At 44.3% G+C, this 17,037-nt stretch overlaps 1 protein-coding gene and 4 non-coding genes across 6 annotated transcripts; all 5 read left to right on the top strand.

The window, feature by feature from the left end:
* Nucleotides 1-530: 530 nt before the first annotated feature.
* On the top strand, nt 531-8,226 carry eif4a2 (eukaryotic translation initiation factor 4A2). Of its 2 annotated transcripts, XM_023977453.2 has the most exons (12): nt 531-638; nt 1,552-1,612; nt 1,957-2,089; nt 2,277-2,416; nt 2,816-2,984; nt 3,120-3,229; nt 3,625-3,711; nt 6,180-6,323; nt 6,670-6,807; nt 6,933-7,022; nt 7,308-7,387; nt 7,489-8,226. In XM_023977453.2, exons 1-12 carry the CDS (start codon nt 589-591, stop codon nt 7,631-7,633), a joined length of 1,347 nt encoding a protein of 448 aa, XP_023833221.1. In that variant the 5' UTR covers nt 531-588; the 3' UTR covers nt 7,634-8,226. The 2 variants fall into 2 exon arrangements, with proteins under 2 accessions (XP_023833221.1, XP_023833222.1); XM_023977454.2 differs by lacking the exon at nt 3,625-3,711.
* Nucleotides 1,346-1,416, top strand: LOC111957334 (small nucleolar RNA SNORD2). Its single transcript, XR_002876376.1, has one exon. It is a non-coding gene; the product is annotated as a small nucleolar RNA SNORD2 (small nucleolar RNA).
* On the top strand, nt 1,786-1,856 carry LOC111957333 (small nucleolar RNA SNORD2). Its single transcript, XR_002876375.1, has one exon. It is a non-coding gene; the product is annotated as a small nucleolar RNA SNORD2 (small nucleolar RNA).
* Nucleotides 2,672-2,742, top strand: LOC111957332 (small nucleolar RNA SNORD2). The gene has a single exon (XR_002876374.1). It is a non-coding gene; the product is annotated as a small nucleolar RNA SNORD2 (small nucleolar RNA).
* Nucleotides 6,411-6,585, top strand: LOC111957331 (small nucleolar RNA SNORA81). The gene has a single exon (XR_002876373.1). It is a non-coding gene; the product is annotated as a small nucleolar RNA SNORA81 (small nucleolar RNA).
* Nucleotides 8,227-17,037: the final 8,811 nt, after the last annotated feature.

The following is a 17,037-nucleotide window of genomic DNA, read 5'->3' as shown; positions in this document are numbered from 1 at the left end:
ACATACATTTCTGGGAGGCAATTCATTGAATTGAATGCTTTACTTTACACAACAACAAAAACATGTATACATTTTTTTTCATGGGCCTGGGCTGGGAAGGTTATAAATCTAGTTAGAAAATAATCCAAAACATTCCAAATGTATGAGTGGTAAAACAGGACGTTACTATACATGAGAAATGAGGAACAGAGGAGACTGTGTGAGGTTAGAAATTATTTCATAAAGTTGATATGTTGTCTTCGCAAAGGTGCATGCACCATTTTGAGTAAATTTTCCATAGAATTTAGCATGCCATAAATTTTGACATGATGAGAACGCCGTAGTAATCCAAACACATGCAATTTATGCTGCAATATCCTTCCGCTATAAAATATAGTCTACATATTTTGTTGTTTTCGCTTTGTAGAACGCTGCTTCACAGTATTAACACATAAAACATAAATATTAGTCTATTAAAAATATTGTCTTTGTGTGGAGAATGTCTTGTCTGTCCCGAAAAATGACCAGATTGACACTTTACATAGCAGTGAAAATAGTCCGGCCATATAAAATCGCTTGTCCTCCTCGCTGTAGATCTTTTCCAGTCGCATGTTGAAGTTTGAACTGATCATGTCTAGCGATTCTCCTGATTACAACAGGTAAAGCCTTTGTTTCCTGGCGTCACATTAAAATGACATGCATTTTCCATTCATCTTGTAGCTATTCGTTAGAAACTAGCTAGCTAGGTGGTTTACAACGCCGGACACCATTGGCATTAGCTTGTTAGCTAAATGTTAGTTAACGTTAGCTAGCCACGTTAGTGCTCTGTCAAGATGGTAGTTCACGTCCGCCTCATGTTTAGCTGATGCAAAGAATATGCAGAAAAATATAGAATGTTATTATCTAGACACAATTTTGACATGCCTACAGTCAGTAAATGTGATGTTTACCACTAAAACCAGCTAGATAACGTCAGATGGTGTCATCCACGGCCTAGTTCCAGCCTCGGTTGACCTAAGTTTCAGCCAGACTAGAGTAATCAATGTATGGCTTTGATTCCAGCTAGTTTGGCTAAATTATCTATGTAGTTGACTGACGTTAGCTAGTCAGCTTGCAAACATTGCCACGCACTGAGTTGGCCGCAGGAATAGAAGGGGGGGGGGGGGGGGGACTGTTTGTTAAGCCTACGAAATTCAATAAGATCATCAGCCCCAACGAATATTAGTTAGCTAACGTTACATAACTTTTGCCCCATCGGGATGTTGACACGTGCGAGACAAACCAACCAAGTCGGTGACGTTGGGACACCACAGGTTTTACTCAATAAGCAACACTAGCTAAATGTAATTTAGATTTTTATGACTTGGTGTGGGATGATGGCATACCATCTTTCGAAACTGACCCTGGCATTTCAACTTTGTATTTTACTCATCACACTTTCATGTTAAACTTGGCTGATGTGGATTTTCCTGTAATTTATTCACCAACCCTCTCCCAATAACCATATTCAGGTTAATCTGAATGTTTTGGTTGCTCCGTTTGTCTGACTCTGCCCCTTATTTTCACCTATAGCTCAAGAGATCGTGAGCATGACGCAGGGCCAGAGGGGATGGAGCCTGATGGTGTCATCGAGGTACGCTTTCAACTCACTCCTTGCTAAATCCAAATGAGTTTGGTTAAAATAAATGCTGGATCTCAGATTATTGGTGTCATCTGTCCATGACTGCATTGGTCTGAAAGTTGACCTGACTCCTTGCACGTCACTTGTTATAAAGGGGATTTCAGTTCCCTTCTGTAACAAGGGTTGAGTGAAATGATGGCATTTCATCTTTCGGGACAGACCTGATAATGGTGACTACTTTTTATACTGATCACTCAACCTCAAGCATAGGTCTGCAGTTGACTCACTGTAATCAACTACTTTTGTCGTCTTTATAATTTGTACACTGTAAGCTAAATACTAATGTCATTGTGCAGAGCAACTGGAATGAGATTACAGACAACTTTGATGACATGGCCCTGAAGGAGACACTCCTTAGGGGTATTTATGCGTATGGTTTTGAGAAGCCATCGGCCATTCAACAGAGGGCAATCATTCCTTGTATCAAAGGTATGTAAATCAAGGGTTTGTTTATACCAATTAATGAAAGTTAAACCACTTATTTGTTGAAATGATGGCATACCATCTTCTGGGACTGCAGTGGGAAACTACTTTTTAGTCATACTGATCACTCAAGTGAATGAGGGCTTAATTTGCATTCTGATCATGAAACCCCTTTGCTCTCACCCCCACCCAGGCTACGATGTCATTGCCCAAGCCCAGTCAGGCACTGGCAAGACTGCCACGTTTGCCATCTCTATTTTGCAGCAGCTGGACATGGAGCAGAAAGAGACACAGGCTTTGGTACTAGCCCCCACCAGGGAGCTGGCTCAGCAGGTATGCTGTACCTGAGGTCAGGATAAACTTAAGTGTGTATCAGACCAAGGCGGCATATTAAGTCTCAAACAAAGGTATTTATATTTTCCCCACTTCCTTCCTTCATGCAAAATCAACAAATTGGACTAAAGGAGGTGACGGATCTCTTAGGATCGGTGTAGTCTCTGTCCATGGCTGCATTGCTCTGAAAGTTGACCTGACTCCTTGCACACCACTTGTTATGGGGGGTTTCAGTTCCCTTCTGTAACGAGGGTTGAGTGAAATGATGGCATTTCATCTTTCGGGACAGACCTGATAATGGTGACAAATTTTTATACTGATCACTCAAGAAACCCTCAAGTCAATATAATGCATTGACGCCAAGAGTAAATCACCATTAAACATTTTGACTCGTTTCAGATCCAGAAGGTGATTCTGGCTCTGGGAGACTACATGGGGGCGGCCTGCCACGCCTGCATTGGGGGCACCAACGTCCGCAACGAGATGCAGAAGCTGACGGCCGAGGCCCCCCACATAGTGGTTGGGACTCCAGGCCGGGTGTTTGACATGCTTAACAGGAGATACCTGTGTAAGTACTCATCAGTGTAAGTATCTGCCATCTGACCACCTCATTTCTCTCGTCCATTGATATTCTTTAGAGGCCTTCCTAGCTTGTTGATCACAATACATGTGCTAAATTGCAGTCTTGTCTACTATATTATAGCACCAAAATGCATCAAGATGTTTGTCCTGGACGAAGCTGATGAGATGCTGAGTCGCGGTTTTAAGGATCAGATCTATGAGATCTTTCAGAAACTGAGCACAAACATTCAAGTAGGTCTCTTCATATACACACACGGAACACATATATATTTATATACATACACACACGTGTAAAGTGTTGGTTTCATGAGCTGAAATGAAATATCCCAGAAAATGACCATACTAAAAGCTTATGTCTCAAATTTGGTGCACAAATTTGTTTACGTCCCTGTTAGTGAGCATTTCTCCTTGGCCAAGATGATCCATCCATCTGACAGGTGCGGCATATCAAGAAGCTGATTAACAGGGATGCAAACTAGTCAACTTTAAGCGAAATTTACCGTTTTGAATCCAAAATAGGTAACCTACGTGATCTGTGTAGATCAGATGAAAAAAGGCTCAGCCAATTGTTCACGTAACCGAATCCAACACATGACTGAAGAGACAACCAACTTGCTATGTTACAGCATCAGCGTGCGCTCTGGAAAGACGGCGGCGAGTGGAAAGGCAGTTTGCCAGTTAGAGCAGCGCGTCCCCTGAATGATAACGTAGAGGTAGGTGAGAAGCCTGACCACGGGGGTGGGAAGGTGGTGAAGTGTACTGCATGAGCTGTAACTGGAAAACACTGGCATTTGGAAAGTTTGAGGTGAGGGAACAAGTGTGGAACAAGAATTGTTAGCTTTGTTAAGTAGCTTGCTAGCTGGATTGAATTCTCCATTAGCTAGCCAGAGAAATGTTGAGCAACTTAGCTGATCAAATAATTGAGTTTATGATGTGAAAATTAGCTGGCTAATAGTCAGACCGTTAGCTAATGTCAGTAATCTAACCAATTCGCTATAGTATTAAGTGGTATATGACTCCTTGCCGTTCCTCAAGTTGTTAGTTGCTTACTGGGCCCTGGAAATCTGTGAAATGTTAGTTTATCTATGAACTAATGTTTCCTTCTACGTTATGTGGTTAATTTTCAGAATGAAGAATTAGGTCAGAAATGAGGCGTTAGTTGCTAAACAAGTCGATTCAGGAATCAAGTGTAGCTGGAGCCGGGCTTAAGCTGGATGCCACTAAAGGTGAAAGGAACACCACACACTTTCCCTTTTGTTCACTTTTTCAATACAGTGGATAAAAAGGGGTATGCCAACAAAGGGTCTCATGTTCTGCTGGAACATTGTAGAACCGATTTCCACAGGCAAAGTGTACAATGTAATAATGTGCAGTGTAGCCCAAAGAGCTTGCTTTTGTTGTTGAACTTGACAGTAACACGTGTGAGTAAGGGGGATTATTAAATTTTTATTCGGTGAACGTTATGCATACATGTAGCCTTGTGCACTTGATTGACATTTCCTGTAGTTGCCACTATATAATAGAGCAAAAATAGAATGCCTATTTCTGACTGTCTCGGGTGATACCGCAGGAAGAATTTCTACTCCGTCTCAGGGAAGCTCATCTGCATGGTCGTCCTCACTAGGGTCTTGCAGTTTGGCGTCGTAACCGACTTCAGTGGGGAAATGCTCACCTGCGATGGCCACTGGCACGCTGGAGAAGTGTGCTCTTCACAGATGATTGTTTCAACAGTACAGAGCACACTGTATGCTGTCGTGTGGGCAAGTTGTTTGCTGAAGTTAACATTGTGACGCGTGGCCCATGGGTGGGGTTATATTATGGGCAGGAATAAGCTGTGAGTACATTGGCATTTTATCAATGGAAATTTGAAAGCAGAGACAGTGACGTGATCCTGAGGCCCATTGTCGTGCCATTTAATCCGCTGCCATAACCTCATGTTTCAGCACGATAATGCACGGCCCCATGCCGGAAGGATCTGTACAGAATTCCTGGAAGCTGAACATTTCCCAGTTCCATGGTCTGCATACTCACCAGACATGTCACCCATCGATAATATTAGGGATGCTCTGGATTGACGTTATTCAGCAACTTCCCACAGCCATTTAAGAGGAGTGGTAAACATTCCACAGGCAACAATCAACAGCCTGATCAACTCTATGCGAAGATGTGTTGCGCTGTATGAGGCAAATGGCAGTAATCTATGAATTTCGCAACTGGGCAGGGGCGGAGCCATAGGCCCACCCGCTTATTAGCCTTGCCCAGCCTCTTAGACGCCAAGCCCAGTCAATCAGAATTGGTTTTTCCCCACAAGGGCGTTTAGTACAGACAGATACTCCTCAGTTTCATCAGCTGTCCGGGTGGCTGGTCTCAGACGATCCCACAGGTGACTAAGCTGGATGTGGAGTACCTGGGCTGGCGCGGTTACACGTGGCCTGCGGTTGTGAGGCCGTTTGGCTGTACTGCCAAATTCTCAAACTGTTCGAGGTGCCTTAAATTAACATTATCTACCATAATCTCAGACAACAGCTCTGGTGAACATTCCTGCAGTTTGCATGCCAATTGCACACTCCCTCAACTTGAGACATCTGTGGCATTGTCAACTGCACCTTTTATTGTACCCAGCACAAGGTGCATCTGTGTAATGAGTATGCTGTTTAATCAGCTTCTTGAAATGCTACACGTGGATGGGTTATCTTGGCAAAGAAATGCCCACTAAAAGGGATGTAAACAAATATATACACAATTTTTGGTTTGGATTATTTCTGGTGTCTTACTCAGCTCATGAAACATGGGACCAACACTTTACATTTGCATTTTAAAAATATTTTTGTATAGTAACTCAGTAAAATGTTGTGCAAGTATACACAACTATTTTGCATTCTTTGCTGAAGAGCATAGGAGCTGAACCTGTGACTTTATATTCACAAGGCAATCATATGAGGTTGTTTTCCCCTAGTCACCCCACTTCCACATAAAGAAACTGGTTAGCTTGGTTTCTGCAATAATGCGTGGAAGGACAGCACTTTGTGCTGTACTGGAAATGCGTCGTGGTCTAGCCTCGTTCTTAATATTCGTTAAGGTCCATCTCGAGGCCCAGTGCAACAATGAATCAGCAACTTCGGATGACATGTGCATTTCTCTAGTTCACAGGGCAACAAGTGTTTCTCCGGTATCTCCACAGGTGGTCCTCCTCTCTGCTACCATGCCTGCGGATGTCCTGGAGGTGACCAAGAAGTTCATGCGAGAGCCAATTCGCATCCTGGTGAAGAAGGAGGAGCTTACCCTGGAGGGTATCAAGCAGTTCTACATCAATGTAGAGCGCGAGGTGGGTTGTGTTCACCAACGCCATGGCTCCACATTTATTCAGTTGCAAATATTGAGTTCCTGTAGTCCAACCAAGTATATAGAATTTCCCTTTTTTAAAGCACCCTGCTAAAATTGTGGGGGTGAAGCCTCTGGGCTTGACCCTTGCGGGCATGTGAGCGTGGGTACACCAAGGAAGAAAAGTGAAGGCGGTGTCGTAAATGAGACTCGGGTGGACAGCTTACTGTCTGGTGTCTTATGTCTCAAGATTCTGTGCTACAATCTAATGTTCCATTTAGAAATAATTTGTCATAAGGCTAGCCAGGCCTGCTCAGTAAAATGACTTGTACCCTTCCTGTTTCTTCCAGGAGTGGAAGTTGGACACGCTGTGTGACCTGTACGAGACTCTGACAATCACTCAGGCAGTCATCTTCCTCAACACCAGGAGGAAGGTTGACTGGCTGACAGAAAAGATGCACGCAAGGGACTTCACCGTCTCTGCTCTTGTAAGACCACTAGAAGCATTGCTACGAGAATTATAATGGAGCTCAAATGCTGTCGTATTGAGCAGTTGTATTATAAAGTTCAGGTTGAATGAACATGTTTTAAACTCTTTTATTTATTTTTTTAGCATGGAGACATGGATCAGAAGGAAAGGGATGTGATCATGAGGGAGTTCAGGTCTGGCTCCAGCAGAGTGCTCATCACTACTGACTTACTGGTGAGGCTAGAATATCACTGATCTGTCATTAGTGATGATTTAACATGGGTACATGTTGCGTTATCCCAAAAATGCAACCCTAATGGTTTTTCTCTGCGATGGCCCTTTTATGGCTTAGCACTAACACCTTTTGGGAGATGAAAGGTCTGTTCTCCACCACGGGTTTCTCTCGCTGTAGGAATCTGTTACTTAATGTCAGACTACATTTAAAATCTAATGTGCTTTTGATTTTCATGTCGGCGCCTCAACTTTGCTTCCTTTTAACTCGTTTTTGTGTTATTCCAGGCTCGAGGAATTGATGTGCAGCAGGTTTCCCTTGTCATAAACTATGACCTTCCTACAAACCGAGAGAATTATATTCACCGGTATGTAGTCTGAAATAGATGACTTGTGGTATGACTGAGTCTTTAATGTAATTGCAAAGTTTGCTCCTGGACCTGACATTTGTTCCCCCTCATTTCTACAGAATTGGTCGCGGTGGCCGTTTTGGCCGAAAAGGCGTGGCTATTAACTTTGTGACCGAAGAGGACAAGCGTATCCTTCGGGATATCGAGACGTTTTACAATACGACAGTTGATGAGATGCCTTTGAACGTGGCTGACCTGATTTGAACCAGTGGTTTGAGAATTTAATTTTTAGCGTGGTGCTAGCGGTCGTACACTTGCATTGTGCTTACATTATTGTTCGAGGTAAACTTCTCTCAATGCTATGCCTGACTCAGACTTTGGATATTTGTAGGATAAGGCGACATCGATGGTCTCTCGTGGACAGTTGTAGATTCTAACCTTTTTAGAGTTTGTTGGTCAGAGCTACAAAAGCCTTGGCGGCAGGTAACATGGTTCTCATCAGTTTATTTCAGTGTTCAACTAAGGTTTGTGTAGTAGATGTGCTTCACCGTTTAGTGATCTTCTTGTGGACAAAACGGTATAAGTGCTGTATTAAGTCTGCCAATTATGTTACGCTAACATATGTTCTGTGTAATTGCAATTCTGCACTATTTGTTATAGATTTGACCCTCTATATTTTATGCAATGTGTTAATTTAAGTGTACTCTATTTTATCACTTTGTCCAAGTCCTTGGTTTTCCCATATTTTGCTCACATGCAGTATACCTCTTAGTTTCCCAGAACTCAAAGTTTTGAGTGTGTAGCTATTTTCCCTGAAACTATGAATGTATTAATAAAACCAAACTTGCTGTACTAAATTGTATAATGTGTTGTAATTGATTAATGTTTAAATAGTTGGTGAATTACCTACTTCTCAAACCTCTCCCTGGGGACCTGGGCATTTATCTATACCAGCGCTACCGCACCGGATTTTTAGCTTGTCAACTGATATCCAGCCTTTAGATATAATCAGGTGCGCTATTTCAGGGCTACAATCAGGGAGGCTTGAGTGTTGTCAGTTTCCCCTAGCAAACAGCTGATTTTAAAAGTGGAGCAGACAGCTTTTGGCAAATTTCCTGTTCCAATAAATCCTGGAAGGATGAGATTCGGTTGACTGTTTTATGTGTGGAGTAGAGGACCTTGTGCATTTCAGTAAACAAAAACAACTCAATGTTTATATCCTTGGCGACGCTCGTTGACGTCCGCAAGCAGTGTGGGTGCAATAATTGAATAACTGATTTCTACATTTATTTTGCAGCGCACGCGAGTGGTGTAGTCAGGGTATTATAGGAATGCACTCACCGGACAAGCACACACACTGTCGTGAATGCAAGCTCCGATCACTTCTGACACCAATGTAATGAAACAAGCAGGGAGCAGGTCTCGAACCCTCGACCTTCTAGCCCGAAGTCCAGTGCGCTATCGACTGCGCCCCAAAAGCATGCTCGTGCGGCAGTCGCTATCCGTGCTTATAAACCCAGGGTCGTTACAATAGGATGCTTTATATAGCATTAACATAATATACATATTTGTCCAGCCGTTGATGCTTGCAGATGTGCATAATATACCGCGACCCTAAACAAAAAAGTACAGTATTCACTCCAAATAATAACAAAAACGGTACACACGAAAGCAGCGCAGTTGAAGTTGAATTCACCAATGCGAGTGCATCAGGCTGTAATTTCACAAAGTAAAAGACTAAACTTTTGACTAATTTAGACTCGCGTGTGTGTTCAGGGTGAACAGGGCTCCGGGCAGCAGAGCGGAAATGGAGGAAAACTCGCCTCCCTGCGGACCTGGCATCCTTTCACTCCCTCTACATTCTCCTCTTCTGTCTCTGCTGCTAAAGCCACTTTCTACCACTCTAAATTCCAAGCATCTGCCTCTAACCCTAGGAAGCTCTTTGCCACCTTCTCCTCCCTCCTGAATCCTCCTCCCCCCCCTCTCCCTCTGCGGATGACTTCGTCAACCATTTTGAAAAGAGGTCGACGACATCCGATCCTCGTTTGCTAAGTCAAACGACACCGCTGGTTCTGCTCACACTGCCCTACCTGTGCTTTGACCTCTTTCTCCCCTCTCTCTCCAGATGAAATCTCGCGTCTTGTACGGCCGGCCGCCCAACAACCTGCCCGCTTGACCCTATCCCTCTTCTCCAGACCATTCCGGAGACCTTCTCCCTACTCACCTCGCTCATCAACTCATCCTTGACCGCTGGCTACGTCCCTTCCGCCTTCAAGAGACGAGAGTTGCCCCCCTTCTGAAAAAACCTACACTCGATCCCTCTGATGTCAACAACTACAGACCAGTATCCCTTTCTTTTCTCTCCAAAACTCTTGAACGTGCCGTCCTTGGCCAGCTCTCCTGCTATCTCTCTCAGAATGACCTTCTTGATCCAAATCAGTCAGGTTTCAAGACTAGTCATTCAACTGAGACTGCTCTTCTCTGTGTCACGGAGGCGCTCCGCACTGCTAAAGTAACTCTCCTTCCTCTGCCTCATCCTTCTAGACCTATCGGCTGCCTTTGATACTGTGAACCACAGATCCTCCTCTCCACCCTCTCCGAGTTGGGCATCTCCGGCGCGGCCCACGCTTGGATTGCGTCCTACTGACAGGTCGCTCCTACCAGGTGGTGGCGAGAACTGTCTCCGCACCACGTGCTCTCACCACTGGTGTCCCCCAGGCTCTGTTCTAGCCCTCTCCTATTCTCGCTAATACCAAGTCACTGGCTCTGTCATATCCTCACATGGTCTCTCCTATCATTGCTATGCAGACGACACACAATTAATCTTCTCCTTTCCCCTTCTGATAACCAGGTGGCGAATCGCATCTCTGCATGTCTGGCAGACATACAGTGTGGATGACGGATCACCCCTCAAGCGAACCTCGGCAAGACGGAGCTGCTCTTCCTCCCGGGGAAGGACTGCCCGTTCCATGATCTGCCATCACGCTTGACAACTCCGTTGTGTCCTCCTCCCAGAGCGCTAAGAACCTTGGCGTGATCCTGGACAACACCCTGTCGTTCTCAACCAACATCAAGGCGGTGACCCGTTCCTGTAGGTTCATGCTCTACAACATTCGCAGTACGACCCTGCTCACACAGGAAGCGGCGCAGGTCCTAATCCAGGCACTTGTCATCTCCCGTCTGGATTACTAGCACTCGCTGTTGGCTGGGCTCCCTGCCTGTGCGATTAAACCCCTACAACTCATCCAGAACGCCGCAGCCCGTCTGGTGTTCAACCTTCCCAAGTTCTCTCACGCTCACCGCTCCTCCGCTCTCTCCACTGGTTCCAGTTGAAGCTCGCATCCGCTACAAGACCATGGTGCTTGCCTACGGAGCTGTGAGGGGAACGGCACCTCCGTACCTTCAGGCTCTATCAGCCCTACACCAACAAGGGCACTGCGTTCATCCCACCTCTGGCCTACTCGCCTCCCTACCTCTGAGGAAGTCAGCTCCCGCTCAGCCCAGTCAAAACTGTCGCTGCTCTGGCACCCCAATGGTGGAACAAACTCCCCCACGACGCCAGGTCAGCGGAATCAATCACACCTTCCGGAGACACCTGAAACCCCACCTCTTTAAGGAATACCTAGGATAGGATAAAGTAATCCTTCTAACCCCCCCCCCCTTAGAGTTAGTGCACTATTGTAAAGTGGTTGTTCCACTGGACATCATAAGGTGAATGACCAACTTGTAAGTCGCTCTGGATAAGAGCTCTGCTAAATGACTTAAATGTAAATGTTCTAATTTGACCGCGGGCCTTGTTTGACACGTGCGCTGCCTATAGACACGTTAGGACTGACTTGTGACCATTGCCCTTGCTAGTTTGATTGTACTCCACTAGCAGCCAATAAATGTCAATAATTGTATTGACATTCCCAACCTTAGTTAAAATGTTTTTCATGTTCACGTCAGATCAGCATCTTCTGCTGTGCCATACAGGACTGAGGCCTTTCTCCGTAGCTCAATATTGCCACCTAGCGGATCAAAGCCAGCATATATTGTGGAGACAATTTGTGTGTCCTATTACACCATGGGTGTCAAACTCTGGCCCGCTCGCCAAATTTGGCCCGTGGGGTAATTATATTGGCCCGCGAGACAATACCAAATTACTACTAGAGTGGCCCGCCGGTATTATACAGCGCATTCACCGCTAATACTACGAATCCCATAATGCTCTGCTGTTGTTTTCGCGCGCCAATCAGGACAGGACCCAGAAACGCCTCTCCTCTGTGACTAGTCATAGCAAAAGACGCTACAACTGTCACGCGCTATCCCTTCCCAAAAAGGCGAAAAGAAAGGCAGAAAACAGGAGCTTTCTGGACAAGTGGGAGGCAGAATATCTGTTTACATATGTAAAAGACAAACTGTTTGTCTTGTTTGTGGAGTCAACGTGGCTGTAAGTAAGGAGTACAACATTAGACGACACTATGAACACCATGACAAATACAAGGACATGGACATGCATCAAAGAGCCAGAAAGTAGAGAGATGAAAAGAATTTGGTTTCACAACAGAATATGTTCAAAAAAGCCACATCACAAAGTGAGGCTGCTGTAAAGGCTAGTTATATAGTGGCAGCAGAGATCGCAAAATCAGCCCCGGCCTTTAATGAGGGAGAGTTCGTGAAAAAGTGCATGATGAAAGTTTGTGACCTCGTATGCCCAGAGAAAAAGCAAGCATTTTCAAACGTGAGCCTGAGCAGGAACACAGTAGCTGATCGCACATGTGATCTTGCCACCAATCTGTATGACCAGCTGATGGAAAAGGAAAAGATTCGTTGCGTTCTCCCTCGCTGTGGATGAGAGCTGCGACGCATCTGAAAATGTTTATTTTGGTATTTAAATCAGAAGGCTGCAAATAGAAAAGAGGCATACGATTTTTATTAAATTTTATTTATTTAATAAATGAATGCCATTGATGTGTTTTTCATTTGAAATTCGATTTTGCATGTCTCCACTATTAAATTATATATTGTATGGTAATAAGCGATGCTTGTTCCATATCAATGTTAAAGCAAAACTTGTTTGGGTCCATATTAAAAGGTTCATTTTTCAATGTGCCCGTCGACTTTGTTCAGGTTTTACATTTTGGCCCACTGGGTATTTGACACCCCTGTATTACACCAATCAAGGACAACCAGTGAGTATTAGGATATTGTTGCAGAAGGATGCTAGTGGAGTTGCCAGCTAATGATTTCCAAAATTGTCGCTTGGTGAACAAATGGGTTCTCTTATGATTTGACTAAGTGACTAGTAGTCAATGGATAACTATTGAGTATTTGCAGATTTACAGGTGCCATACTTTAGTAGCATTACAAATGGGAGCATAGACACATCTGTATGTCACAACACAGAAACGGCCTACATGGACTGTTTACTCAGAGATTATGGATATACTCGGACTGGTCTCAAATCTGGGACATACTCGAATTCAGGACACTCAAGTTAGTATGATGTTACTTTAGGTATGGTTATATAAGACAGAAGGTTCATTAAGGCAAAAACAAAAGAAGGGTGGTTGATCGGGCGTATAACGTGAACATCTAGCAATCCAAAAGTTGCATGTTCGAATGTCGTCACTGACAATTTGAGCTATTTAGCAACTTTGAAACTACTTGGCATGTTAGCTAACCCTCACCCTAATCATTTTAGCTAATCTTTAACCTAAATCCTAACCTTAACCCCTAGCCTAGCTGACGTTAGCCACAACAAATTGGCATTCGTAGCATACACCTCTTGCAAATTAGTAACATATTGTACGAATTGCAATTCGTAACATATCACACGAAATAGATGATGGTATAGGTCTGAGGCAGGCAGGCAGGTTAGTTATAATTATAGTCTGCCTCAGGGGCACTGAGCAGCTCAGTGAATGCGTAATTGGCTATGATATGTGCATTTAATTTTAGCCCATCAACTCTTTTCTTTGACTCCCACGTTCACAGAAGTCAATGCAATTATACTGTCAGGGTCGCTTCGGGAGGGAGGAGAAAAATCTATTAACTCATATTGGATATTCAGATGACTTCAGAGTGTCTGATCCTGCTTGGCCCGGTTTTCCTGCAGTGAAGCCAGTCTTCCAATGGACTGGAGGACTGGAAAGAAACATGGAAATACAAGTTGATTATTGTAAAGCTACAATCTTAAAGCGATAACCAACTAAAAGGATTATGTTTGGGTAGTTTTGTCATTCTGAACAGGACGTTACAATAGCAACCCAAGGGCAAAATGAAAGTTAAAGCTAAATATGCAGTATAGTGGCTATGAATCGTTGGAGGTAGGTTATTGGACCCTGTTTTGGGCTCCTCTTTTAACCATTTGAGTGAATTATTCTCTGTGGCGTTGCCTTGGAAACAGGCCCGCTGTTTGGAGAGTGGCTAATCTCAAAGATATCCCTACGCACCTCTTTCAGCACGAGTCGTGGGCCATCAGGCATAGAAAACACACAAATTAGGAAAAAGGCCCAAGAGAAAATGGATGCGAGGGATATACACTATATATACAAAAGTATGTGGACACCCCTTCAAATTAGTGGATTTGGCTATTTCAGCCACACTCATTTCTGACAGGTGTATAAAATCAAGCACACGGCCATGCAATCTTTTTAGACAAACATTGGCAGGAGAATAGCCCGTACTGAAGAGCTCAGTGACTTTCAACGTGCCACCTTTCCAACAAGTCAGTTTCTAGCCCTGCTAGAACGGCCCTGTCAACTGTAAGTGCTGTTATTGTGAAGTGAAAACATCTAGGAGCAACAACGACTCAGCCCCGAAGTGGTAGGTCACACAAGCTCACAGAACTGGACCGCCAAGTGCTGAAGCGAGCAGTGCGTAAAAATCGTCTGTCCTCGGTTGCAACACTCACTACTGAGTTCCAAACGGCCTCTGGAAGCAATGTCGGCACATGTACAATTTTTACGCACTCGGCGGTCCCGTTCTGTGAGCTTGTGTGGCATAACACACGATGACCGGGGCAGCTCTAGCAGGGCAGAAAGGATGAACTGACTTGTTGGAAAGATGGCATCCTATGACTGTGCCACTTTGGAAGTCACTGAGCTCTTCAGTAAGGCCATTCTCCTGCCAATGTTTGTTCCTGGAGATTGCATGGCTGTGTGATCGATTTTTATACACCTGTCAGCAACGGGTGTGGCTGAAATAGCCGAATCCACTAATTTGAAGGGGTGTGCAAATACTTTTGTAAATATAGTGTATATAAGGGTTACATTTTTATTTATTTATTATTTTTGTACAACTCAACCACTTATCTTACTCAAGCCACATATCAGAAATGCACTCACTCAAAACGATTGTCAATTGTTATTGTGGAGACCGAAAAAGCCCAGTTTTAATGAATTACATCAACAGCAATAGAGCTCCAGTTTTTAGGCTACTGTCACTGAGGACCTGAAATTGTCCCTTCACACAACAGCGCCTCTTCAACCTCAGCAGGCTGAAGAAATTTGGCTTGGCCCCTAAGACTCTCACGAACTTCTACATATGCACCATTGAGAGTATTCTGTCGGGGTGTACCACTGCCTGGTATGGCAACTGCATCGCCCGCAACCGCAGGGCTCCCCAGAGGGTGGTTAGCCAAACGCACCATCGGGGGCACACTGCCTGCCCTCCAGGACATCGACAGCACCCGGTGTCAAAGGAAGGCCAAAGGAAGACCAAGAGGATCATCAAGGACCTCAACCACCCGAGCCACCCCGTTTCCATCTAGAAGGCGGAGACAGTACAGATGCATCAAAGCTGGGACCGAGAGACTGATAAACAGCTTGTGTCTCCAGGCCCTCTGACTGTTAAACAGTCATCACTAGCCGGCCTATGCCCGGTACCTTGCCCTGAGCCTTAGACACTGTCACTAGCCGGCTGCCACCCGGTACTCTACCCTGCACCTTAGAGACTGCTGCCCTATGTACATAAAGTCATTGAACATTGCTCACTTTAGTAATGTTTACATACTGTGTTACCCACTTTATGTGTATATACTATATTCTAGTCATGGCTCATCCTATATAACTACTGATGTACACAAGTTTTCTATACACACACCATTCACATACAGTACATATACATTGAGTGTACAAAACATTAAGAACGCCTGCTCTTTCCATGACATAGACTGACCAGGTGAGTCCAGGTGAAAGCTATGATCCCTGATTGATGTCAATCAGTGTAGATGAAGGGCAGGAGACAGGTTAACAGAGGATTTTTAAGCCTTGTGACAATTTAAACATGTAATGTGTGCCATCGAGAGGCTGAATGGCCAAGACAAAATATTTAAGTGCATTTGAACAGGGTATGGTAGTAAGTGCCAGGCGCATCGGTTTGTGTCAAGAACTGCAATGCTGCTGGGTTTTTCACGCTCATCAGTTTCCCGTGTGTATCAAGAATGGTCCACCACCCAAAGGACATCCAGCCAACTTGACACAGCTGTGGGAAGCATTGGAATCAACATGGGCCAGCATCCCTGTGGAACACTTTCAACACTTTGTAGAGCCCAAGCCCCGACAAATTGAGGCTATTCTGCTATTCCTAATGCTTGGTATACTCAGTGTATATTTATTTATATTCTGGACTCTGATATTGCTCGTTCTGATATGTCTTAATTTGGTGTTATTTTTTAAACTTTTGGATTGTATGTGTATTGTTATTGTATTGCTAGATATTGCTGCACTGTTGGAGCTAAAAACATAAGCATTTCGCTGCACCTGCGATAAGATCTGCCAAACTGTGTACGCGACCAATAAACATTGATTTGATTTGACATCCTCGAAAAACTCCCACTGCCTGAAACAAAAGTGAAATTATGTCAGACAGAATGTCCACAGGAACACAACCCAGAGCTGTGTGATGAGGCTTGTGTGTCACTCTCATCTCACCCACTCCCCCACCCACTCTCCTCTGCTCAACATGCGGTGCTATGGAGAACTGAAAACCCATGAAAGGGGTTGGAGCTGTTCTGTTTTTCCCAAGGTGAATTAGTTACGAAATTAGTCTATACAGGGCCGTCTCTAGCCTAAGCAAGATTTGGTTGTGGCCCCACCATGCGGGTCATTTTCTTTAGTGGCCCCCCTCTTGACGGCGGAGATACGTTTTCTGCAGTTCTATACATTTTCCATGGGGTGGAGAAAAATGTTAGCTATTTTATTACAAATGTCATGCAATTCTACTAACTTTGCTATGGGGCAGAGAGACATTTTGCAGTTTTAAAGCAAATTTCCTGCAATTCTACCCATTTTGCCATGACATGCCATGTTAATGATATCTGAATGAGAGTGACTAATGGTACAGACACACTGAAAAATCGGACTGCCGATAGGTACTTATGAGGCCGTTACTTCTCTTGATAGAACAAAAGACGTCCCTGCTGTGTACCGACCTGTTACCGACGAACCTGCTGTTTCTACCGTAGAAAAACAATGCTTGTTAGTGGCTGAGAATTTGACTTTGAACCAATTAGAAAGCACGAACCTCCACGCGGGGAGCCGACAGATGGTTAGTGTCAACAATAGCTTACTACAAATTCTAGCTAGCTAGCAACAACATTAGCCACAGAAGGGACAAGCAAAACAAACTGCTCCCACCTTGTGGCGTGGAGTATTTAAACGAAGCAAATCAGAGGTAAAACT

This window comes from Salvelinus sp. IW2-2015, linkage group LG32, assembly GCF_002910315.2.
Source record: "Salvelinus sp. IW2-2015 linkage group LG32, ASM291031v2, whole genome shotgun sequence".
Taxonomy (NCBI): Eukaryota; Metazoa; Chordata; class Actinopteri; order Salmoniformes; family Salmonidae; genus Salvelinus; species Salvelinus sp. IW2-2015.
The sequence above is the reverse complement of the archived record's forward strand: the minus strand, read 5'-3'. Positions and strand labels throughout refer to the sequence as shown.

Excerpts from the sequence above, each read along its gene's own strand:
- eif4a2 (XM_023977453.2), top strand. The coding sequence starts at position 589 with ATGTTGAAGTTTGAACTGATCATGTCTAGCGATTCTCCTGATTACAAC. Across the intron at positions 7,023-7,307 it reads TCATCACTACTGACTTACTG|GCTCGAGGAATTGATGTGCA; the intron begins GTGAGGCTAGAA and ends GTGTTATTCCAG. Across the intron at positions 7,388-7,488 it reads CGAGAGAATTATATTCACCG|AATTGGTCGCGGTGGCCGTT; the intron begins GTATGTAGTCTG and ends TCATTTCTACAG.